Raw genomic sequence first — 25,873 nt, 5'->3', positions numbered from 1 at the left:
CTCGTCGCTGCAGTGCTACTGCCCACCAATGTTAATGCCTATCATTATTTTCCCAATTGTCATTATTATTAATTTTGTTTCCAGGTCACACGTCACTTAATTGACTGTTCATTTTGTTCTATTCATTGTTCGAAGACTATCAGAAATGCCGAGAATACACCTTCGTACGTGTCAACTGCAGTAACTGTAAACGAGTATGTCGAAGTCATTGATGATTTTAATGGTACTGCAGGCTTTAGACAATCGTTAATTTTCACAATAAGAAGATCCCGTTCTTGTCGTGTGATAATGTGGTCTATGTGTTAACACGAGATGCCACCAGTTTTTTCTCCAACCACGTGTGCTACTGCACGCACTGCTTCGTGTTCCGTTTCCTTTCCTTCTACTGCGTTTACTGGTGTGTGCCAGATGGCTCTGGCAGAAATATTAATCTCTCGCACGTGCCTACAATATAATGTTTCCCCACGTGGGGCTCGGTTTGATAATCAAAAATCACACACAGTTGCAGAAAGATTCGTTAGCGATAGACACAGACCACTCGTTACATAAAACGTGTGGTGAGAATGTCGGTAGGAAAGATCCTAAGAAGAAACATATAATTCGTCCAAATATTTGTGTGATTTCACACTAACACAAACCTATTTGAATATGTTCGTAACAAACAAATACGGGAAAGTGTACAATCTTAAATACCTATAACTGCCACTAACACAAACCCTGCATTAAATGCAATTTCAGTTATGAGGTTTCGCCACAATACCAATGTAGAAGGTAGCACAACGAATCTATGACTATTTCATTGTTCCATTCGTAAATCCTTACTCGAGACTAATCCCCCAAAGACAGCTCGACACATCCACGAACATTTAATTATTCTGCTCGTATCCTTAATTGAGACTAGCTTCCCGAGATGTTCGTAAAATAATTTATTTGGATAATCAAACTGTAGACGTTTATTATACCCATAAAAATCTACATACATTTTTAATTAACAACTGCAACGGGCACCCGCACGGTACCATCCCGTGCCAACCTATTCGTGGACCGTCTAGAGGAATTCTTCGTCATCACCCAGAATTCCGAATCCCTCACCCGGTTCAGATTCGCCGACAGCACCTTCGTGATCTGGATCGAGGGTGACGAGACCGTATCTACATTCCCCCAGAACTTCCAACACCTTCTCCCCATTCAGTTCACCAGGTGCTCCTCAAACTGACGAGCCCCATTCCTCGACACGGACCTCCACCTCAGAGACGGCAACACCGTTACCTCCGTACGTGTCGAAACCTACCGACAGCCGGCAATACCTCCACTCGGACAGTCGCCACCTGTCCCTTACCGAGAAGTCTCTCGCAGACAGCCTAGCCGCCGCACGTGTAGTGACGAGCGGTCCCTCTCGAAATCCACCGAGGGCCTTACCGGAGCTCCCGCAGACCAAATTTACCCTCCCGACCTCCCGGAGAAACGGATCTCCAGTGCGTTATCGCTCCAGTCGCCACCACCTACCGAAGTCCCACCCCTCCTCACTCGGTACCACCCGACCACATTTTCCGCCAGGATTGTGACACTCTCTAGTCGGGCCCCGAAGTGAAAAATCTCCTACCCTCTGTTCTTGCCGTCCCTCCCACACCGGTATTCCGCTGCCCACTGCACCTACACAATATCCTCGTCCGTACCTACAGGGCCCCCGTTCCCAACTCCTCGCCTCACGGCTCGTATCCCTGTAATAGATCTAGATGCGAGACCCGTCCCGTACGTCCTCTCGCCACCGGCTACTCCAGTTCGGTCCCGTCGTCACCTATCCCACCGGAGGCGGGGCTACTCGTGAAAGCGGTCACGTGATTTACGAGCCGAGTCGCTACCACTGTGCCGCATTCTACGTGGGCACGGCAACTGACGAGCTGTCTGTCCGCACGGAAGGCCACCTAGGAAATGTGGCCGAGAAACGGCCGGACCGCCCAGTTACCGAGAACGCTGCCCGACACGGTATTCTCGATTTTAATGACCGCTTCACAGCCTGTGCCGCCCGGACTCCTATCCACACCAGGTTTTCCCGATGGCACACGCGGGAATTCCTCCTGCAGTACGGCCTCCGTTCCGTAAACCTCCGTTAAGTCACTGTCCTTTTAGCCACCCGTCCCTATTTGACAGCCTCCTATTCCGCGAGCGGCCTCGCAGTCCCTTCCACTTCCCCGGCACCGAATCTCGTGACTGCACCTAGCTGCCGTATCCTCTCTTCTCCACCTCGTCCCCGTACGCTCCCACCCACGAGTAATAGTTTACCGTCCCCCACGTGTACCCGGCTCTCTCGCCCCGTCCTTCTCCTTACCCCGGCACCCCGATCCCTCCTCTCGCCGTGTGCCGTTCCTCGCGATCCGGTCCCGGCAGCCGGAGACGGCAGCCACGTGCGTGTGAGCTGCATTTGCACGTGTCGTCTGTCTCAAAAGCGTGCCTTCTGGCCAAAAGGCTTACGTATTTAGTACTCTTCTCGTCGTTCCCGTCTGCGACTCGACACCTCCGTCGTACGGTGAGTAGGAACTTATCCTTTTCGTAATACTGTCGTTATTCCGTCTCGGATTTTCGTTGTTATATTTATAATAATATGAAACCTCTTTTGCTATTAAAAAGGCAAGTACGGTAGGAATGTATGTAGTACAGCCTAGTGAACAAAAAATACGAAATAGATATACATTCTGCACGTGCAATACGTATAGAATTAACATTTTAAAAATCCTCAATTCTGATCATTCTGAGCGAGCCTCCCTATTTACGAGCAGGTAAGTCTCACACTTTTTTTCTGGACAGATGTTTGACACTGGTCACTGTCATCTTGAGCTTCAAATTGTTGCAAGGCAGCATCTAAAAGTGAAAATGCTTCAGAAGCAGCTGTTACGTTTTCACCTCCATTTTATAGACCACCGGTCGACGAGGTGCCGGCGGCGTCAGCTTTATCGGTAACGAGCTCGACGCTTCCGCCATCGTACCGCCCGCTGGTGGTCCGGCACCCCCGGATCTGTCCGTGCTTCCACTTCTCCTCCTTTGTCGCATTCGTGGCAAGTATTCTCTTTTAGCACACTGAGCAACTGGGACATATTATTCTGTTACGCACGAGAGAGTAACAGTTCAGTTGAGCAATTGTTCTTGTTGTTGTTGACCGAAGTTTGGATAGCTGACACCCTAATGTAATTTTTTTTTTAAACTGTGTAATATTAATATTTAAAAATAGTAACGCAGTTCTGATTCAGAATTGGCAAATTCGAGTGTGACGGTTTCATGGTCCTATTGTTTTTTTTCCTATTGTTTGTCAGCAATGTAAATTGTGCATCCAAAAATAGTTGTTTTAGGACAGTCTGAAATTTTAAAAATATCAACAAATAGGAAATAGAGTGTTAAGATGTAGCTCCCTGTAAAGAAAGGGGTTCACTGGAATTATTCATTTACGGTTTTCGTGAAGCATTTTCTGCGAAGAATTAAAATAACGTACCCGGCACGTGTCTCGTAATGATACATTTGATATTTTATATCTCACTATGTAAATAACTTTTTTTCAAATATTAATTCATATCAGTAACAAAGCACAGAGCTAAAACTAGTAAAAAGAAGAAAGACCGGATTTATATCCTGTCGACAACAAGGTCATTAGAAATTGAGTAACAGTGCATTGAGGAAGGAAATAATAATAATAACAATAATAATAATAATAATAATTGGCAGAGAAAATAATTAATATCCATAAGACAATCAACACGATTTAAAGTGTGAATCTGATATCATCGTTTGTTGTATTCAAATGTCAGAAACTTAACTATAGAACTCAAAAGTTCTACATTATTTTGGAAACACCCTTATCAAAATGCTAGTTTTAAATCAACTTATCTAATGTATTTGCTAAAATACAAAGACTATCTAGTCATTACCTCTCTTCACAGACACAATTCCCGATAAGGACAATAGACTGAGCTGAAAAAAGTGACGGGTCGCCTCCCAGTATCGCGGCCGACCTCCTTCCACCCGGCGTAGTGCGCCAACTTGACGCTGCAGATACTGGACGATTTGCAGGAAGTCCCCCGTAGCAGTATTGAGCCGTGCTGTCTCTATAGCCATCTACAATTGTGGATGTGTAGTAGTGCAGGATTTTGTGCACGAACTAACCTCTCGATTACGTTCCTCAAACGATCGACGGGTTTCGTTTCGGGTGATACGGGTGGCCGACTTCCCAAATGTCCTACGTACCGATAGAATTTCCAGTCAGTGACCGGACGGTAAGTTCAGTCGGACCAGAAGGTCCAGTCCGTTCCACACGGCTTCTGACATTACCGAGCCACCGACCGAGTGGCTCGTCGACCGCTCGGTCCGCGGATGTGCGCCGCACTCGATCCCTACTGTCGGCCCTTACCTGTGACTCGTCTGACGGGGCCGCCGTCTGGGGTCCGAGCGAGGCGGTTACGAGCCCGGGAGAGGTGCCGCAGGTGACGTCGTGCCACTGGCGGAGGCACTCTCGTCAGTCACCTGCCACCGGAGCCTGTCGGTGCCGAATTTTGCCGCACTGTCCTCCCGGGTACATTTGTCGTACATCTCGAGTCGATTTCTGCGGTCAATTCGCGTAGTGTCGCTCGTCTTTTAGCACTGACAAGTCTACACCGATGCTGCTGCTTGCAGGCATTAAATGGAGGCTTTCGGCCATTGTGTCGTTCGTGGTAATCCGTGAAATCTGGTATGCTTACTCTTGACACTGTAGATCTCAGCGTATTGAATTCCCTAATGATATCCGAAATGCACTCCCACCCGTAACAGCTCCTATTGCAATTCCGCATACGAAGTTTGTTAATTCCTGTTGCGCGGCCGTAATGGTGCCGGAAACCTTCTCACGCAAATCACCTGCATACAAATGACAGCTTTCCAATGTACCGTCCTTTTATGCCGGGTGTACAAAATACTACTGTCGTCTATATATGTGCGTATCACTACCCTCTGAATTTTTGACATCGCTGTACGAAAACACAAAATAGATAAATAGGACTGTTAACTTTTACAAATTGAATTAAACTCGATGAAATGAAATATCGGTAAAAGCGTGCTGAAACTGCATCGTAATGAATGTGTTGTGACACGTGAAAGTCTGTGATAGAACAGATTAGGCCCTAATTTTCATCTGTTCACAACATGTTCTTACAGTTTAGAACCACCAGTCCTTTCTTCGTAGCTATAAAATGAGAAAGTCATTGTGAAGAAAAAATCTCTGCCGTTATTTACTTTTGCGGCCATCTGTCGTACTGGAAGTTACACCGTTCGAAGTAAAGTACTGACCGGAAACTCTGTTTTGTCACTCGAGCCTTTCCCGACGGACCGGTTACAAATACGGTTCTCGGGTGAGACGTCTGATGTCGTCGTGAGAACTCCACAATATTTCGTCACACGACGGGCCGACATCCTCAGGTGTGGCAAATGCGCTGCCAAATGCCGTGTGTTTGCCGAACCCGAAGGTGTCGGTCGGTCGTAACGACAAATCGTTGCGGAGTTTTCACGGTGACATCTGACGCCTCACCCGAGAACCGTATTTACAGTCTGTTTTGTTGCAAATTTAACAAATTTCGGGACGGTATTCTTATTCGAGTGCAAATTTGCTCGATAAATCGACTGGTAAAGTCCTCTGCAATTTCCATCCGGTTAGAGTACCAAAGTGGCAAATATTTTTAAAATTGTGTAACTCTTTACATCCCAGTTTAACTCGCGGACAGAATTTTGGAATGTCAGTTTCCAGCAGGGTAGGTGACCAGACGGCAGACTAGCACCTTACTCGAATAAGAGCACCTTACTCGAATAAGACAGTTCACAACCGACAGCTCTCAAAGACTTCACCAATTTTTCGCTGTGAAATCAGTGGACATACTACAAAAATGTGACAGAGAAATAATTCTCATCTTACAATAAACAGATCACGAACTGTCAAACACTTTCTCCCTTCAAGTTCCCACAAAGACAGAAGTGATATTTAAGGCCAAAAAAGAGTGCCTAATACTTGCTAATTTTTGGAATCGAGGTGCAGCAAGCGGACAGTACCTGTTTGACATTCTGCTCCACGATGCTCTCTATGCTGAGCTTCTCGGCCACGATGTGCAGGTTGAGGATCTCTCGGAACTTCTTGCGGTCGGTGAGGAGGTTATTGGCCGTGGTCTCCGACCAGGCGGCGTTAGACGGCGCGAAGAGTGTGAGGTCCTTCATCTCGGTGATCTGGTCGACGAAGTCGCCGCCCGCGTCTAGTATCACCTGGTAGAACTTGTACAGGGGGCCGTCCTCCTTTTCCTACGGGACAGTCAGAAAGACGAAATGGCACACGTGAGGAGCGGTCCGGACAGCGTCGGCGCCCCGGGGCGGGGTCGTACGCGACTGCCGACAGCCGAGTTCTGTGACTGTGACCGGAGCTGAGCAGTTATTTAGCTTTCGCGGGACGGGAGTCGGGTTTACGAGACTGCCGGAAGGGAAAAGAGGAAAGGCGAGATAACGGTGTCGTGTCGACGGAGAGGACGTCGCAGATCGAGAGTCTGCGTAGGTGGACGGGGACGGGAGAGGAGCTGCTGCGAAGGAACGGTCCCGGTGTTCCTCCTTTACCGGTGCGGGCACACCGGGGAAACAGTTTCGGACAGACAGTTCTTCCCGATAACAGACCGAGTCTCTGAACTGCTGCGCTGCTGTACCTAGTGAGATAGAAAAGCACCGACTCTGCTCTCTGGCCCAGAGGACCGTGCCGTCCTCTGCCACGTGGCGTAGTACGAGGTCGGCACTCCGGTCTACGTTTCCCGGGCCTCCGATCTGCTACTTCTCGGTCGAGCAGCCCACCGACTAGCCTCGCGAGGCAGAGTAGACACCGCTCCGGCCCTTTCACTGGGAGAAAAAAATCTCTGACATTCTGGAAGTCGAATCCGGCTCCTCCGTACGGCAATCGATTGTGTCGACTATTCCGTTACTGAAGAGGACGTTTTAACACAGTATGTCTGAATTTATTTATATAGGCACCGGTTTGTGTCATCAGGTACGACAAAAATATATCGTTCTCTTTCAGGAAATGGAAGTATTGGTGAATAGCAATTTCTTTCTGTTCCATTTGGGTAATGAACTCGGGAAGAACATCTGTTCAAACGGCTCTGTGTGCGCCGTAATTAGTCCGATCTCACCTTCGCAGTGGCTTCGGGTCCGATACGTAGGGGACGGGGGGAATGCGAGCTGGCTTTCACGGCACAGTTAGAATCTGTCTTTCGGTGTCTCTGTCTTGTCCTCCAGTAGGTAAAGCAAACCTGTGTCCATTTGTGCTGCCTTTGTTCCCCAGTTAATCCTATTCGGTACGGGTCTCACAGGCCCGAGCAATATCCTAGGATGGCTCGCACGAGCATTTTGTAAGGTAAATCCTCTGTAGGCCATTTTGCCCAGAATCCTACAATAAACTGAAGTCTGCCACCTGCTTTACCTACAATTGAACTTAATCAATCGTTCCATTTCATATTGTATTCACTTGTTACACCCAGATTTATGTATGCGTTAACTGATTCCATTTATGACTCTCTGACATTGCAGTCGCACTATATTATACTGTTACATTTTGTGAAGTGCAAAATTTTACATTTCTGAACATTTAAAGCAAGTTGCAAATCTTTACACCTCTTCGAGATCTGACTGAATGTGTGTGCATATTTTTTCAGACAGTACTTTATTGCAGATAATTGATTGTCTACAAAAGTCTGGGATCTGTCAGGTCATTAACAGATGGTGAGGGGTCCCGACACACCAGAAGTTGAAACTTCCTGGCAGATTAAAACTGTGTGCCCGACCGAGACTCGAACTCGGGACCTTTACCTTTCGCGGGCAAGTGCTCTCGGTAGAGCACTTGCCCGCGAAAGGCAAAGGTCCCAAGTTCGAGTCTCGGTCGGGCACACAGTTTTAATCTGCCAGGAAGTTTCATATCAGCGCACACTCCGCTGCAGAGTGAAAATCTCATTCTGGAAACACCAGAAGTTACTTCTACGTTTCTCAAGCGACTCTCCACTCGAAATAACATTCCGCGTAAGGGTACGCACAGTGCTGTCGGATGAGAAACACCGCAAGGCGAGTAAGAGACTGGATGCAAAACCTGGCACATCAAATTGATCATCTAAGCTAGATAATAATTTAAATAACATTCTGAAGACTGAGCAAATGGCCAGACAGCAATGTAAACCAGTCCACCCACACGATTCTCTATTTCACTAATTTGGTGTTGTAGCAAATAGACTTTTGCTGGCAGATATGGGAAATTGGTTTATACGAAACAACGGGCCAGTGACTGGAGGAAATCCATTTGTTGTGATCCTCGAGTAAGGTAGTCACTGCAGCGTTCACCTACAGAACACAGAAAATGACAGCAGAGCCGCTGTGAGAGAATTTGAACACGAGGCCTCCCAGGCTCAAATTTAATGTATACTGTGGCATCTCATTCGTCGTGTAAGAAACAACTTGTTACACAATTTCTCTTGCTTTAAGTGGAGATAAATAATTACACATTTTCTGATATCCCAATTTTTGTCTTCCATTTACATATTGGAACTCCCATTACCGCAGTATCTTTGTAACCACATGTTCTTCCAAACACAATCTTGTTCTTTTCACGTCACATCAGTAACTGGGACTTCTAATGGTTGCAGTATGAAAATTTAAATTTTATGATATAGGTTTCAAACACAAAGTTTCATCTCACCTTCAGATCACACATAAATTTAACTTTCCATATCTGCCCGATTCTGCTTTCTGACAATATAACATTCTCACTTTGCTGTCAGTAGTCGGGTACAAGTATTTTGACAGTTTACAGCAACAAAGTTTGTAGCAGCTCTAGCGTTTGTTGCAATAAATAAATATGAGGACCTATCATGTTAGAAGAGGAGCCTATGAGGTTTAACACATACAGTACTACCATTAATTTCTAACCTAGTATACAGGGTGTTTCAGAAATGATAGTCAATAATTCACACATGGAAAGTACAGGCCAAAATTAGCCAAAAAGCTCCAATAAATGTGGGTCCGCCCGCATCTTGTGGTCGTGCGGTAGCGTTCTCGCTTCCCACGCTCGGGTTCCCGGGTTCGATTCCCGACGGGGTCAGGGATTTTCTCTGCCTCGTGATGGCTGGGTGTTGTGTGCTGTCCTTAGGTTAGTTAGGTTTAAGTAGTTCTAAGTTCTAGGGGACTGATGACCATAGATGTTAAGTCCCATAGTGCTCAGAGCCATTTGAACCAAACATGGGTCCACAAATCAACTGTTGCCAAGGTGTACCATTAATTTGAGTTGGGAACCAGCTGTACGTGCCCCCGGGTACTGCCGTATTTATGTCAGTTCTCGAGGTTTGGGATTGACTATCTGTTTGTTTATGCATGCGTAAATCCCCCCCACCTCCGCCTCCGCCACCCCCTGACTGTGCCATACCAGCCTCACAGTCGGTTACGGAAGTGAAGCACCGTGCACAGAGGTTACACCAATGAGGAATACGTCAATTTATGTACGGCAAAGTGAATGGCAGTGCCCTCGAAGCTGCACAATTGTATGAAGGAGTTTTTCTTCTCTGCAGACAGCCCGACAGGCACACATTTAGCCTGTTACGTCAGCACCTTAAATAAACTGGGAGTTTTGTACACCGTGTACGAGAAAGCTGATCCAGATCCGTAATTCCCAATGTTGAGGGAAGGGTGTTAGGCACTGTACACGAACGTTCGAGTAGTTTGACGAGGAGAATTGCTACCCGAGAGTGTGTTCTGAGTCGTAGCAGTGTGTGGCAGATTTTACATCGGTGAGTACTCTATCCGTATCATCTCCGGCGAGTGTGTGCCCTCGACAATGCAGACTTCCTTCCTAGAGAAAATTTATGCCAAAGGGTGCAACAACATTAGCTTTTAACTACTTTTGACCTGTACTTTCCATGTGTGAATTATTGGCCACAACTTCTGGAACATCCTGTATATTTGCCAAGATACGCACTCAGCGTGCTATTCAGTAACAAAAGTTAACTGTCTTGTTGCCATTTTGGTCACTGTAGGTTGAGAACTTTAACATCTGGATAAGGATTGGATTGAGAATTGCTCACTTCTTCAAAGGAGTTACCTCACCATTCATTCTAAATTATCTAGGAAAAGTTAAGAGCACTGTAGCTGGTTCGCTTTTCAAAACTCTTGTTTTACCTCACCTGGCATATCCTTTCGTGAAGTAAATGTTATCGTATTAGAGGAAGGCAAACTCGTACGAGATTAGCTGCCGAAGTCTGTTCTCGAGCTCAGTATCTGAACATTCAATTGCGCAGCAAATGTAATTTGCTGATAACGTCAGTTCCAGAGAGACAGAGTATTTCTGTAGTAATGGGTTACTACTCATTTGTTTTGGAAGTGGAGGTGGTGTAGCTATTGTATTCACACCCTCAGTATTTTGTTTAGTTTCTGTTAGGATTTTGGAGGAATATTTTAGATTACAGTTTTTAATCTTTTAAGATGCTTTACCAAGTCCGTACCTGCTGTCTTAATTTTGTTTTGCTCATACAAAAACATTTGTGGACCTTTTTAATTGTATCTCACTGCAAAAATTAAAATACTCTTTTACTAGTGAGCAAATCATTCCCAGGGTAAAGCCAGCATACGACAAGAAATGTGGATCGACTAACGACGAGCATCAAACAGACTGTCATAACGATACAGACTCGGTGATATTTGCATCTTAAAATCTGAGCAATGTTCTCTTGCTTGCAAAACTAACTTAGATCTGTTGTTAATGAGGTAAGTATCCCTTTGCTATCTACTTTTACATTTCATTTGTTACTTCCAGAACGTCGCACTTTCATATAATGCACTTCTTACTGTTACTTTTTCATTTACATAAGTTATTAAACTTAAAGTAGTGCATTTTGTACAGTTTCTCTATTAAGCAAACATATAAATTCAAATACTGAGTGCCATTCTACACACAACAATGGAAATCTCTCGAGAAACGTAGCATCTTAAGAAGCAAATATTTATTTACAAAAGCTTTTCTGCCTGCATATGTACAGCAATATTTGACTTCTTAACTGGGTACGCAACACGTGCAGTGTTAAAAAAAGATTTGACTGTAAATTATTTTATTAACTGACAGGACAAAGTATTCCAGTTTGAATTAGATGTAGAAAAAATATAAAAGAGACTCAGTGGTAATTTAGGGAGTTGTCTTTTTCTTAACAGTTTAAAACATTGTAAGTGAGGCCGGAGCTACGGCAGATGAGGCACCGGCTTAGAGACGTGACAGGTAAGAGAGCCACCAAACTACCTTCAAATTTAGTACTGTGCAAATAGCATCTGACACAAAGATAACATTTTGAGGCAGTCACAAGACGAGCTCAGCAGGCTGCAGATGCCAGACTTTGCCATTCGGTAGTGTGACGAGCTCTCTCTCTGCCCACTTCACGGAGGAGAGTTTGTCAATTTTCTCCGTTACGAATGTCGCACTAGAGCCGGAAGGAAATGACCGTATACAGAGGTTTCGAGTAACAGAAATGCACGGAACCTCGTAACCTGCCCGCGCTCTTACGGTACCGGCAAAGGCCGCGACAGAGACGGGGACTTAGCCCGTTTCCCACAGTACTAGTCTGTAGGTCGAGCACGCGGCAAACCAAACTGAGGAAAAGTGTGGAAACAGAATAAAGTTCAGGGAGAAGAAATACAAACTTTGAGGTCTGCCACTGACACTGTAACTCTGTCCGAGATGGCAAATTACTCGGAAGATCCGTCCGGTAGAGCAGACGGTGTCCGGAAAAGAGGTTATAAGATGAAATTGACAATAGTAAAATGAGGACAATGGGGTGAAGACGAAACAACTCGGGTGCTATTGTGGAAATTGGGAAACGAGACACTGGGAGTAGTACGCGGGTTTTGTTATGTGGGAAGCAAAATAAGTGGCAATAGCAGAAGTTGGGAAGATAGAAAATGCAGAATGGCAAGAGCAGAAAAGCATTTACGTTACAGAGAAATATGTTAATACTAAAAAGAAATGTATTTGTTGATAAGTCTTATCTGAAAGTATTTGTCTGGAATGTAGCCTCGAATGGAAGTGAGATGAGGGTGACAGACAGCACAGATGAGAAGAGAATAGAAGCTTTTCTAATGTGCTACTAATAAAGAGTGAGGGAGATTAGATGGACAGATCGGATAACTAATGAAGAGGAACAGAACCGAAAAGAAATTTACGGAGCAACCCGACTAAAAGAAGGAATCGGCCAGTGGGGCAGGTCTCGATGCGGCGAGGAATAGTTAATTCGGTAACTGAGGGAAGTGGAGGGATTGTAGAGCTGAAACTAGTCCCGAATACACTAATCGGATCCCGATTCGATCGAGGTCGTAGTAGTTACACGGAGGTCGAGAGATCTGCACAGTGTGGACTAGCGTCAAACTAGTCCACAGACTGAAGAGCACTGATAAAAACAAGCAGAATTGCCAGAAACAGTCGGTAACTGACTGACGGGACATCCCTCGAACCCGTTACGTAGTGTGCCGTACGGCAGTGGATCGGACTGGACCGAGACTGTCACCTCACAGTGTCGGCTTACAACAATACAAACGGTTTATTATAGTGGGTGCATCTAGACTGCATTAAATAGGGTCCAGATTCGACCGGACGGTGTTCTGTGCCAAAGCTGAAGAGAAAATGTGACACTTTTAAAAAAATATTTTTGCGGATGCTGTACTCGGTAGCCGGGGGACGTGTATCGGCTCACCGGACCTTCCACTCTCCGATTATTCTTTACGGACTACCGAAAAGGTCAGTACGACTCTCTCTGAAAAACAGTTAATTATCGTAGTCCTTTAGGAAGCCACAGCTCTCGAGATATTCGGACTCGGAAATTCGGAGGACAATTTTTCCACCTACCTTGGACAATACCCGAACGAGAAGTGCCGTCACTGGAACGGCATCGCACTCGAACTGGAATTACACTGTTTTTACTTGTGCTTTGAGTTTTTTAAACTCTATTATTTTTCTTTAAAAAAGTCAAGAATACGGTTTTTAAAATCCGTGTCGGAGGGTTTTGAAGAACCCTGTACTTCCTTGCCGGATCCGTACTCTTGGTATTAATTTCCTCGTCACCACGACCCTCTCCTTCACTCTCCGCCTGCCTTTATTTCCTTCAGCATCCTCCTAGGGTTTCCACTACTTCCCTCCTCCTCCTCCTCTGCTCACTCCACTCACAGTGCAACATTGTGAACGTGTCTGTAGCTGAACCAGTGGTGTAAAATCCCCGGGACAAATACCTGAGATAAATGCTCCGGCAAATGCCCAAAATTCATAAATACGAGTCTTTCGATTTGACGCCACTTCGATAACTTGCGTGTCGATGGGGATGAAATGGTGATAAGGACGACACGATACCCAGTCCCGGAGTGGAGAAAATCTCCGACCCGATCGGGAATCGAACCCAGGCCCTCGGGATTGACATTCTGTCGTGCTGACCGTTCGTCTACCGTTGATTATACATTGTAATTAATTCGGCAACTTTCATCCGTTCTTTTACACTTTTGTAACAGTATCTATTATTCTGTTGACAAAGGATTTACTGGGCTAGAATTTTACTACTCCACATAAATGTCGATACCATTAAGCGCAGCTGGGCAACTACTGAGGAAGCGACTGGTTGTCACTCTCTGTGCCCTTATCTGGTGAAAGCCTATTCTCCAGTGGCCGGTTGAGGATTTGTTCCGCTCCACAGCTCTGGAAACTTGGAATGACAGGGGGTGATATGAGGATATGAAAGGGAATAACAAAGGAAATGATTTAACTTCTTACAGCAACCAGTTTGTTGCCAATGTCTACTGTGTCAACTACTTTCATAATACACTGAAACTATTAATTCCGTCTGTATTTTTAAAATCTTAAATCTTTTAGCTATGCTGTAGGAATGCTCAATGATATTAATTAATATGCGAGATGACTCAATGATATTAATTAATATGCAAGATGGCAGATTCCTATCCATCTCACAAATCAAAATTCTTTATTCCAGCTGCCTGTGAACGATCACTCCCGTGCCACAAAACTGTATTTTCAGCACTCTGGACGTACTGTCATCAGTGAATTGCATATCAAAATGAAACAGATTTCAAAAAACAAACACAAAAAAATTAACAAGTATTTGTAGAAAAGTAAGCATGCAGTAACTCAAAATAGGGTGCATGCAAAATTATCACAGTAAGTAACTACAATAATTACTGGAAATTATTCAACTGCAACCATATAACCAGATAATGAAAAAAGACAACCACAAAAGTATGTATTACAGTAAAAGACAAAAATATCAAAATTACGCTTGCAGAAAAAAGATCAGTTTAAAAAAATTTTTTCATTAAAAAAATGTTCTGTGTAGAATTCACCAAAAGATAACAGTAATCAGTTATTTCTCAATAAATTTCATTAAACAACTTTATTCGTAGATTTACACGAGGTATAACACTTTATCAATATGTTGTTTTAGTTAAAAAATGTACTAACACATTCAGATAATTTCTCAAAATACACATTTAGGTCAATGCCTGCGAGTGACAGACAGTTGAGTGTCATATTAAAAATACAGCAGGCAGAGGGAGACAGATAAAAACTAATTAATAATGGGCCCAGAAGTCCACACTCTAGGGCCAGAAACAGTTTTAAATAACTCCCACTCACCTTTTTCTCTCCTGGATTTTCAAAAATCTAATTCATAGTAATTTTACAAATATTTTAAATTTTAGGTGACTTCAATGTAAAGACATAAAAATTTGCCACACAAAATGAAACAAAAGATTTTCCAAAACATTACTTACATAAAAAAGAATAATAATGAAAAAGACGCAGGTATCAATTTGTGTAGACACAAGAGTGTGTGTGAATTAAGCGATTGTACGAAGCTTTTTATTTTCAGCTAGCAGATTTCTGAAGCCAATAATAAGTGATCTGGTACCCACACTGTTGGCCGATTCGTATCCGATAACGTTTGAGAAGACAAAGATTTTTGTTTACGTGTACAAAACGAGACCCTCGGGAAAAAAATCTGATGCCAATTCAAGCAGAGTCAGGAGTTCTGGACCCTGTCATAACAAAAAAACTCAGTAATTTTCCTACTGGCAGTGGCTTCAGTGAGGTAAATGTACGAGCATTTCCTGCCCTGCGCGTCTGCTCAGACTCGTGAACCCAGTCAGCCAATACGTGTCAACATACCAGACACTTGTTGACTGATGCCACAATCGCCTCTGTTTACAACTATTACTAGCACTCCAGGCAATGAAATCTGCAGATCATTTACAGACACCAGCTACTAGAAGGATGACTCTCACTCACAATGACAACAAAGTGAGAGTATCACAAATTGTAAGAAAAATTGAATAGCAATAATCTACACATAAAATTTCGTGAGAAAAATTACACATGCAAGTAGATGTGGTGGCAGATAAACTGAAATATCTGATGGTGTTTTGCAGAATATGATGATAATGGCAAAAATAAAACACCTATTCAGTCATTAACTGGTATTCGGAATTTTTAGGGTGCCATCATTAGAGAACTGACAGTATAAGCTTCAAACGAAGTGAGAGTGTGACAAAAGAACAGTCGAGATCACTGACATGTCAGTGAGTGTGTAAAGACCCCCTCCCCCCTTCCCCCAGACTTCACGCTGGCCAGTTTACTGTAGTTTCTTGGCACGTTCCGCAATCAGTTTCCCAACAACACATTATAATGTGTAATGCGTCAGGAGATTTACAAATAAGACTCCGTTTCTTATGTGAAAACGTCGCTACTTGCAGCCCGCTACATAACTAGATTTACGTATCTAAATCTGCAATAAAATGTGATAAACGCAACCCAACTTCGTACAGGAAACTGATCGACAGGGTAGAAGCAGCTGTCGAGCAGAACTGATTTCAGTTTTTTAAAAAATATTTTCATTATCCACTTCTATATGTAATTCACAAGGGAGGTGGGCAAATATTTTTTTTGTCTGTTTACTTTCATCCTTTCCGTTCGAGAGCTATGTTAAGTTGTGGATAGTGGGTGCTGTTTTAGTTCTTAATGTTATTTTGCTTTTACGAATGCTGCCATTATTTTCACGAAAGACTCCGTATAAGAATTAATCTATTTTGAGGTCGGCGATGTGTGTCTAATTGTTTTAAACAGTGACCTACACGAGGTTCGAGAACAGGCACCAGACTATATTCCACTCTGCACGAGATCATCGTACACAAGTACGTAAGGTAAGGCAATTTTGTAATTCATTTCACCGGTGCCGTCGACACTGCCGTCGAGCGGAGGACAGACGAGATGAGCCGTGTTCGACTGCAGGTGCTCTACGTGTGGGACGCTCTCATTTCTGAAATCGCAGAGGGACCGCGCTTTTCGCGTTCTGCCGCACAGAGGGCGAGTGGGGTCGGAGCCGTCTCCTCGGTGTGGTCCTACCGAGCCAACTCTGCTCACCCCGTACCGAGGGGCACAGAGATTAGCACGAGCGTAGTAAGGGTGCACAAAGAACAGAAGAAAGAGTAGTAAAATTTAAATGGGATTTAAAGTTTTATTATCTGTCTGCCATTTGTCGAATTTATTAATTATCTGCAGGTGTTATGTTCATCTGCTTCCAAATGCTCTAATTCAGTATTTTTGTCACAGATAAATTCATAATTCCAGCATTTTCAAATACCTATCTGTGAGAAGGGTTAAATTAAAGCAAATCGAAACATATTAAATGAAACATTATTAACGACCAGTGGTGGAATGTCGATCAGAAACAAATAAGCTTCCACATTATTATCTGCAGCTCTTCACTGCCCATTTTAACGTCCTGCCTGGATTTTAACACACTGCGTCTTGATCTTGGCCTGCCCTGTAGTCTAGATGCCATTTTAGCGGATGACCCACGAGCAGCTGCTCGCGTTCTTCATTTTATCAACTTGACCGACCTCCCTCAGGACCTTTGATTATGCTGTTTTTTTTTTTTTTAATCCTATACCTGTCAGTCTCTTTTATCGTGTTTTCCCTTTTAGTTGCTGTTTTAAACTTGTGCCTGGCGGTGCATTCCTAACGTAGTCTGGGTGCTAATGACCATTGAAGTTTTGCGCCCGTACGTAGGGCAATGTTTACATCGTGACATACGGACTAGTTGTCTTCTTTCGAGAAGGAATGCCGTCTCTGATTTTGTCATTCTGCTCCCTACGTCCTCCTCGTTTCATTCGTCATACAGCCTTTGCTCCCGTGGCAGCAGAATTCAACTACTTTGTGGTCAACAGTTTTGGTTTCTAGTACTCGTCATCAGTATCACCTTTCGTTGGCTTGCTCTGATCCACAGTATGTGCACTCATTATACTGTTCGTCCCATTGGACGGGTCCTGTAATTCTTCTTTACTTTCACTGCAGATAGCAACGGCAACAGTGAAGATCACCAATTTCCTCGCAACTCGAATATTGAACCCACTTCTAAACGTTTTTGTCTTTGCTTCTTCAATGAGCAGGTCAAACAGTAAAGGACCCACCCGGCAGATGGTACAGGGTTGTTTACACCTGATAAAATGGGCTACCTATACCCCTGCCTTCGACTCCCCCTGGCGAACAGTAGGCGAACCTAGTCTCTCGTCAGACGTCAGTGCGTTCGGTTGCGGCACCTCGGGCGTCGTGTAAGTCGGCCGGACAGTGGACCGCCCTACTGCTCCCAAAATTACCAGAATTGTTTGAGGAACATTCCTTATGCACGAGCGGCCGTGTGGCCCCTGTATTTTCACTGACTTCAATCCTACTGAACACATTCGGGTCATCACTCGGTGAGATATCTGTAGCTCACGTGCAGCTCTGACCGATCTCCGTGTGCTGTGGGCACCGGCTGAACAGTCGTCGATCCGGGTGTCTCCAAAATGCTCTCAGTGACTCACAGTGGATCGACGCAGTTCTCAGAGTGAAATAGGGTGCTACGTGTTACGGGGCAAGTGTTTAATAGAATTAATCACGAGAGCAGAATACTGCACCGTGTTGACATAAAAAGGTAAATTTTAGGAACCGAGTTTTTCCTAAAATTTAGTTGTCGGAACACACAATTTAATATTTTCCTTTTTTAAAGTTAAATTTATGTATTATTTGCAACTATAACATGGCATTATTAAGGTATATCTTTCAAACAAATACTCGTTTTCAAAACCCTACTGGGCATACAACGTCAAGAACATCGACATTTACAATAATGTAACTTCTGCAGTGCTGTACAGTATTCCAGTCAGTCCTGCAGCTATTTCTGCTGAAATGCGACTATTATCAGTCTCCTTGTAATCCGAAAAGCCTGAAACTGGTTTGTGTTACAAAGCATTATGAACAGTAGTTTTCCCTGTCAGTTGACAGTGCATTTTGATATGGCTTCACAGGAGGAGATAAGAAATAGCTCAGGAAAAAACACGGTTTCTTCTCGGCTACTCATTTTTCTGTCACAGTAATTTGGATTCGTTTTTCTGTCGCCGATAGTGCTGAGCAGTCAGAATATAACTGACTGTCCGACATCAACTTCAGTTCAATTATTGTTAGAGGATTTATTACATAGTGAAAATGATTTTCCTTGCCGTTTTCCTTCCCGCCTTATTTTTTCAGGTTCGTGGGACAGTCTCAACCCGAGCCACTCGATCACGTAACGGCTAATTGTAAAGCGAGAGGGACATCTAAAGTATCGTGAGGAATTTTTATAGACGGCAAAATGAGTCGAACTCGAGGTAAGCTTTCCATTTATATACAAACATCTGACGCCTATTATTCGTTGCAAGATTATGGACTCGTAGTTCCTTTTAAATGGGGCAACAGTATTAACTGTGAGATGTAGCCATCAAGTCTTAATATCACATTCAAAATATTAATTATTTAGTTAGTGTTTTCCCTCTGTTTGCAGATGCACATTTTCAATCCCACACCCTGACACACCACTAGAGAGGACAAAACAAAACGGTACGGCACAACGATTAGATAGCGTATTGTGCAATAATTTGTTTTCGGCGACACCAGAAATGTTCCGGCCTTGTCGGAGGGGAGGGGGGGGGGGGGGGGGGGGGGGGGGGAAATAGAGCAGTATTTATTACCAAATAAAACTCAAAATTATTGAAAAATTGTGTTTATCAATTACCAAAAATATAGCAATGCTACCACTCTATAAAAGGCACCCACTACCAGTATACTCAGCTGAGTGATTTGTACTTATTACCCCAGAACGAGTTTTCACTCCGCAGTAGAGTGGGCACTGAAGTCCGGTAGGTAGGAGACGAGGTAAAGCTGTGAGGACTGGTCGCGAGTTGTGCTCGGGTAGCCCAATCGGTAGAGCACTCGTCTACCGAAGGCAAAGTTCCCGAGTTCGAGTCTCAGTCCGGCACACAGTTCCAATCTGCCAGGACCTCTGTACATATTATTTTTGTTTTCCGGCAGCTGACATTTGGATTTACGCGAGTATAAATTTCTAGAAGTTTCTGGCAGTGACCGGTATAATGAGAAGTCGGAGTGAATTGAAGGTACGTCACTACTGGATGCTTTTCAATTACTACAAGAATAGTGGATAAAGGTAAAATAGTTTTGAGATTTTGTGACAACCGGCCCCGTGAAGACTCGCTAATAGTCACTATCCATTCCGGCTTCCTCCAAAACGATACAGAACTAGTACGTTTACCTGTGCGGCAGGACACGGTGCGAGGTGGGGTGTCAGAAGGCGCTTCTCCCGTAACCGCGCACGCCCCCACATTTGGACCGCCACTAACCCTCGAGCGGGTGCTGGGAGTCCCAGTGTCTCGTACCGTTCCACTGTCTTTCCACAACTGCGTGCCGTTACCTATCGCTCTGCTGCGATTTCAGCTAACACAGTGATAAGTGGTGTCGTCGTACATCCGAGTGAGCAGTCGTCGTACGAGGTCGGTGAGAAAAGCTTAAAGATCTGTGCGAGGAAATGCCCCAGATTCCGACCTACCGGCACAGTCCCACGACGAGACGGTTGTCTACGAGGTGATGAAGCTGCACTGTTTAATGCTCCCAGTGAGTCATTCTGTTGGGCTAAACTTGTATGCAGTACCAGAGTCAGACAGTGAAAGTTAGTTTTATTAGTGTTTAATTAAATAGTGATTTAGCTCATATAATATAAGTTCATTTTGCCAGATCAGGAGGAGGAGGAGGAGCAGACTGGTGTTTAACGTCCCGTCGACAACGAGGCGCAAGCTCGGGTGAGGGAAGGATGGGGAAGGAAATCGGCCGTGCCCTTTCGAAGGAGCCATCCCGGCATTTGCCTGAAGCGATTTAGGGAAATCACGGAAAAACTAAATCGGGATGGCCGGAGACGGGATTGAACCGTCGTCCTCCCGAATGCGAGTCCAGTGTGCTAACCGCTGCGCCACCTCGCTCGGTCAAACTGAGATCGAACTGTGATTTTGCTGACACACATTTACCCAGGTAACATAAAGACAGGTATTCCTTACAGGTGTACAAATCTTGCCACGTGTCTGATCGTGTTACGAAAATTGGCACGACCGCTCGAGGGTGGACACTATAAATCGAAGCAATAACAGTGCTTTGGTATCGCAAATAAAATGTACAAAACTTATATCCGAGGAGAGTAGCACGGTAGTTATTGTGGCCTGCGTACGCCTGGAGAGCGCAGAGCGGTGGTGTAGGTGCGGGGCACGTGTGCTGACTGTCGGTACAATTTTCGTAGTCGACAGCCGAACACGCGAGAATATTCTCCGAGTTGTGGTGGGCAGTGTAATACCGTTAAACTGTACCTGCATAGACTACAGAATGTGGCACTGGGAAACACGGGAATTGTAAAGTCTACAAAACTGTAACTGCTTCGAAGAAGATTTGTGACGACCGGTTTCTGCTTCGACAGAAAACATTGCCTGGAGCCACACGGAACGTACGCCTCATTTGACCCCCAGTCGGCAGGAAAGTGCCTTCCGAACATCTCTGAAGCGACTGCCACTATTCAATTTTACAAATGAAAAAAAATCGATACTTACAAAACCCTATTTTTTCACACCATGCAGTCCGCAATACGACGTCACATGCAAAGCAAGGGAAGAAGTACATTAATTGACACTGAAAAACAGTGTAAATATAATAATATGCATCAAATAGTAACAATTAAGAAAAAATTAACTGAAATACACAGTTGCTGGAATGTGGTGTTCTAAAAAAAAATTGAGCATTTTATTTTCTTAATCATTGCAGAAATACTTACACAGGAAACATCTTTTTAAGGCAGACATTGATTCTCACCACACAGCACATTACAGCATAAGACAAATTTTTCTCGTATTTTACAAAACAAAGAAGCTGTTCTGAAAAGACTGTGAACATACACTTAAAAGAGAACAGAAATGTAAATTGATAAGCATGGATACTCGTTTGAAGAATATCTGTTTGACAGCAGTTAATTTACAGGGTAGACTATTTCAGATGAAAGTACACAGAAGAGACAAGGGCCATATACAGAGTGCAGCTTCACGAATAAGGATGCCAAACTTCCCTCTCTCTCTCTCATATTGGTGGTGTACTAAGTTATAAAGATTATTCTATACTGCTATCAACTTGGTGGTGTGATTATTTAAGTGTGAAGAAACTGCAATGAGCAGTGAATTTTAATATTCACACCATAACATGGAGTAAGAGACATTTCTTGGGGAAAATCCTTCAAAAGTGTCTAAAGCTAGATAAATGATCTGAATTACCAAAACTATGACAGTTCCTATAGAAGAAATAAACGAAATTCAGTTAAATTCTTTCTTAAATGTAATGTGGAGGGAGGGAGGTAAGGCTGAATGACAGAGTTAGTTACCCCGAGAGAAGCTACTGCTTTTCTAATTAGACAAAGGCTGTTTGCAGAGTGAAGCAAAGGGGGGGTCACAACTTGTTTGAACAATGTATGCCTATTGATAAACTGCACAAGGACTTTTAAATCACGTTAGTACACTAATTACTGCTGAAACGTAACAGTTATTACATCCAGTAGATACAAAATTTTCCTGGGCCCAGAGGGCACAACATTTTTTAATCACTGCCTGCTCATACACATGGGTGCACCTCAAAAACTAAGGAAACTGAGTGGTTGCTAATTTCCACTCAGAACTTACTCATTCTAAACTCTTATACAAAATTTTGTAGCCAGAAGTTTCATAGACATAAATTAAGAGAAATTAGGCACGGTTGTGCACATCTTCAATCAGAATGTACTTTTTGTGATTTGTTTCTTCTTAGCGAGTGAGCACGAGACAGAAATTGCACGAGACATTTTTGATTGAACAATTCTGGTATTAACTGAGTCTACAATGAGGGGAGAGAACAGCTGACAACAATTAAGAGAATTTAATCTGGTAGTAGCACAGTCATATATTCTGATAATCAGCATCGATTATCTAGCTTTAGTAAAAAGTTCTTAATGTTATTTAGAGTTTAGAATTATTACACTGCAACTTTTTGTTTTCAGCCCAATTGTCAATGTGTACGATTGTGTTCTTTTGCGCTAAAATGAAAGAAAATCAGTGACTGGTAATGATTCATTTTTGCAATAAGGGCATTATAGTTTTACACTTCCTTCAGTTTTTTTGAATGGCTGATGAGCATTATCTGCACTGAAAACATAAAGGGCTCTAAGAAATCCCCAGCTCTGGAAAAGGCATTATTAAAATGACAGAGTTAAAAATACATTATAAGCACTTTCTCAAATGAATCCTATGTATTTTTTTTAAATATTTCCCATGAACTGAAGACATTTACACTGTTTAAGAATACACAGAGGTGTACGAATACCATATTTACCTGACTACAAGCCCAAAGTTTTTCCATCTTACATTCACAGGTTGAGGTCATACTCGGATTTAACTTGACAATTTCAGAAAGGCAGTCAGGGAGTGGAGGTAACCGTGTGGCCAGAGGGGAACTCGGTGATGAGTGGCAACAAATTTCATCGTGCTCCCAACCATAATTTATTCCACATACCTCGTTTATGAACATCTACCACATTTGAACTGCAGTTCACACGAATCTGAACGTAGCAGAAACTGTCGACTTTACAATCGGACACGTGTTCGCCGACAATATTCATCTCTACAGAAGACACAATTAATTGTAACATAAATGTGTTCACGTGAGGTTCGACAATGGCGCTAAGTCGGTTTATGGACTCGGCAACAAATGACGAAGTTTATACGTAACCCGAAGTGGTCGGATTTCGAACAAATTGACACCGAGGAGCTGAAAGGATGAAATTACGATTATTCATTTTGCTTCACGGTGTAATAATGACGTATTGTAGTGATCGATAAGACGAAAATCACAGTCGAGAAACGTGGGTCTACAAATTTGCAGTGCACGTCTGGTTCGTAGAGACAATAACTTTAAGTTAATTGTCAGTCACGACAGAGAAGCCACAAATAACAATAGAGCGTGTAGAAAATCGGTGCCACAGAAGTGCACGTCCGTACACGGTGCCACAGGAAGAATAAATTGTAGATCACCACTTCTAAGCACCCAACTTTCAGGGGACCAAATCACGATAGATTTCGTGAACTGAAGCAGCAGGTCATTCAGTGTGTGAGAGAGATACACAAATGAGCCTTCCCAATTACTTGAGAAATTATCCGAATGACTCCACTGGAGATTTAGAGGAATTTTGCAATAGCATCCGTCACAGAATTCAAAGTACTGGTGTGTGTGATGATGAGGTTGGAAATTATGTGACAAAACAGAACACCACCAGCAACCTTTGATGAAAAACGGCTTGCTGTAACTGTGAAATATAATCTATCGCAGAAAATATAACTACTGTCTAGCATAAACAGTGTTAATTTCTTCCAGGCAAACGAAACTATGCGGTTCTAGCGACATTTTCACGGCTCAAACATTTACGACTTACGGTGCGCAGATCGAAGTGGCGAATGAAAATTTGTACGGAGGACGAGATTCGAACCTGCATCTCCTGCTCACCGGACAGATATTCCCCTCGAACTGTAAGAGGAATGCAGAGGCTCTCCGACCGTATCGGAATGACACTTCGACACCAAAATAAATGGGGGATACGGCCCAAAACCCAGGTGTGGGTGCGCCAATCAAACGAAATTATAAGGTTCCGGAGACATTTTCGAGCCCCAAACATCTGTGACGAATACCGAGCAGGCTGACGCGTGAGTGGGAATTTGGACTGAGGAGGGAGTCGTGATAGGGCAGTCTGTGCCGGAGTGGTCAGCACATCAGGGAGATGCTTCAGTCTATAGGAACACACTATTTTTAGGCAGATCTTCTGATACTTTATATCCAAAACCAGTTTGTAAACTTGATTACTCAAAATACATTAAGAATCAAAATTTCTGAAGGTGACTTTTAAAAATAGGACTCGAGAAAAAGATGTCATTTGGTACATACGTGTTTTAAGCAAGTATACAAGCAAAATACTTTTAAATATTAGTGACCGAATTGAGAAAATCTCACACAATCTAAAATACTGTGAGACTCTGTTACGTACGATAACTTCCGTTTAGAATAAATTAGTAGTTGTGAATCAAAACAAAACACACATGTTCATCTGCATTTTCATATAGTGTAAAAGTCTTTGTTTCACAATAAAAGTGCAAAAAAATTTGTGATAAAAATTCCTGTCGATTTCGTGACAGTTCTACCCGGTCTTTTCTAGGGATACGCAACTCCATCGTGTCTTCCGGGTCACAGATTACTATTATAAGTACTCGAGATATAACGACGACAAGTAAAAAGCGTAACAAACCGATGCCTTTAGAAGAAAAAGTAAATCGGGTCTGTATCACCGACTTCAAGTAATAGGAGGATTAACTCGCACAGCACTAGGGCACAGAAGTTTGGCTTAAACAATAAGCTGAAGTTGACATCATCTGGTGAAATAGATTACTTCTACGATATGTCAAGAATACGGTATTTCCTCTTCTCGTGAAATAAATATAAATCTGAGAGTAGCAGTTCACTAATTATATAAACTGATAGCTATTTTATTTCAAAATTTGATCTCGAATTTATTTACAGGACTGACCTCCTTATAACCTTAAAATAACTGATCGCCCAGATGAAACGACAGATGAAAATACCCGACCGTTAACAGTTTTATTCACCGATATCACATTTCCTGGCATTTGTCCACAGCAAATTGTTCCAAAAATTACACATTTCAGAGAGATCTCTTACATAGTGCATCAATTAAACTGTGTATTTTCAAAATACGTAAGTACAAATATGAAAACCACCAATTAAGTCACGGTACCTTTGCAATCGAGTAAATTGACACGGTGTCTGTTCACTTTACTTGCACTTCTAGTTGTATACTACAAGAACACCACATTCGAGATCTCTCCAAAACGTGCCGCTCCCCCCCCCCCCCCCCCTCCCGCCCTCTTATCTTTTTTGCAATGATTTGAAGTTAAAAAGTGTCAGACGACGTGCTGTCGCCAGATAACATTGTTTCCTCTATTCGGAGTTGATACGGATTGAAGACAGCTTCACCGTGTGACAAAAGGAAGTTTTGGTGATGACACCAGAATACCTTGAAAAACGTGAAGAGGCAAAAACATCGAGCAGGAGGAAGCTAGTGCTGAAACATGCTGGGTCAGTTGGCCACCAACTCTTAGCTACAGATCCTTGCAAGTGTGTCTTCGTGGTTATAGGTTCTCTCGTTGTAACCTCGGGATGGTGATAGTGAATTTTGTCTGTGCTGGCATTTCGAAGCCTTTGTTACTAAATAGCTTCAGTGTATAATGGAAAAGCAACTTCCCGTGCCAGCAAGAAATGTGGACATTACTAAGTTCCATTTCCTGCAGAGATTTGACAACCTACAATTTGCTGCTGTTACATTTAATAAGT

At 43.3% G+C, this 25,873-nt stretch overlaps 1 protein-coding gene across 8 annotated transcripts in view; it reads right to left on the bottom strand.

Moving 5' to 3' along the window:
* LOC126109689 (fasciclin-1) overlaps positions 1–25,873 on the bottom strand; it is a 670,295-nt gene that overhangs the window by 46,773 nt on the left and 597,649 nt on the right. For all 8 annotated transcript variants that reach the window (XM_049914739.1, XM_049914738.1, XM_049914740.1 and 5 more), the window contains exon 7: positions 6,061–6,303. In XM_049914739.1, the coding sequence (XP_049770696.1) occupies positions 6,061–6,303 (243 nt within the window). The remainder of the gene's footprint in view (positions 1–6,060; positions 6,304–25,873) is intronic.

Source organism: Schistocerca cancellata, chromosome 12 (assembly GCF_023864275.1).
Source record: "Schistocerca cancellata isolate TAMUIC-IGC-003103 chromosome 12, iqSchCanc2.1, whole genome shotgun sequence".
In the NCBI taxonomy this organism is placed as follows: Eukaryota; Metazoa; Arthropoda; class Insecta; order Orthoptera; family Acrididae; genus Schistocerca; species Schistocerca cancellata.
The sequence above is the reverse complement of the archived record's forward strand: the minus strand, read 5'-3'. Positions and strand labels throughout refer to the sequence as shown.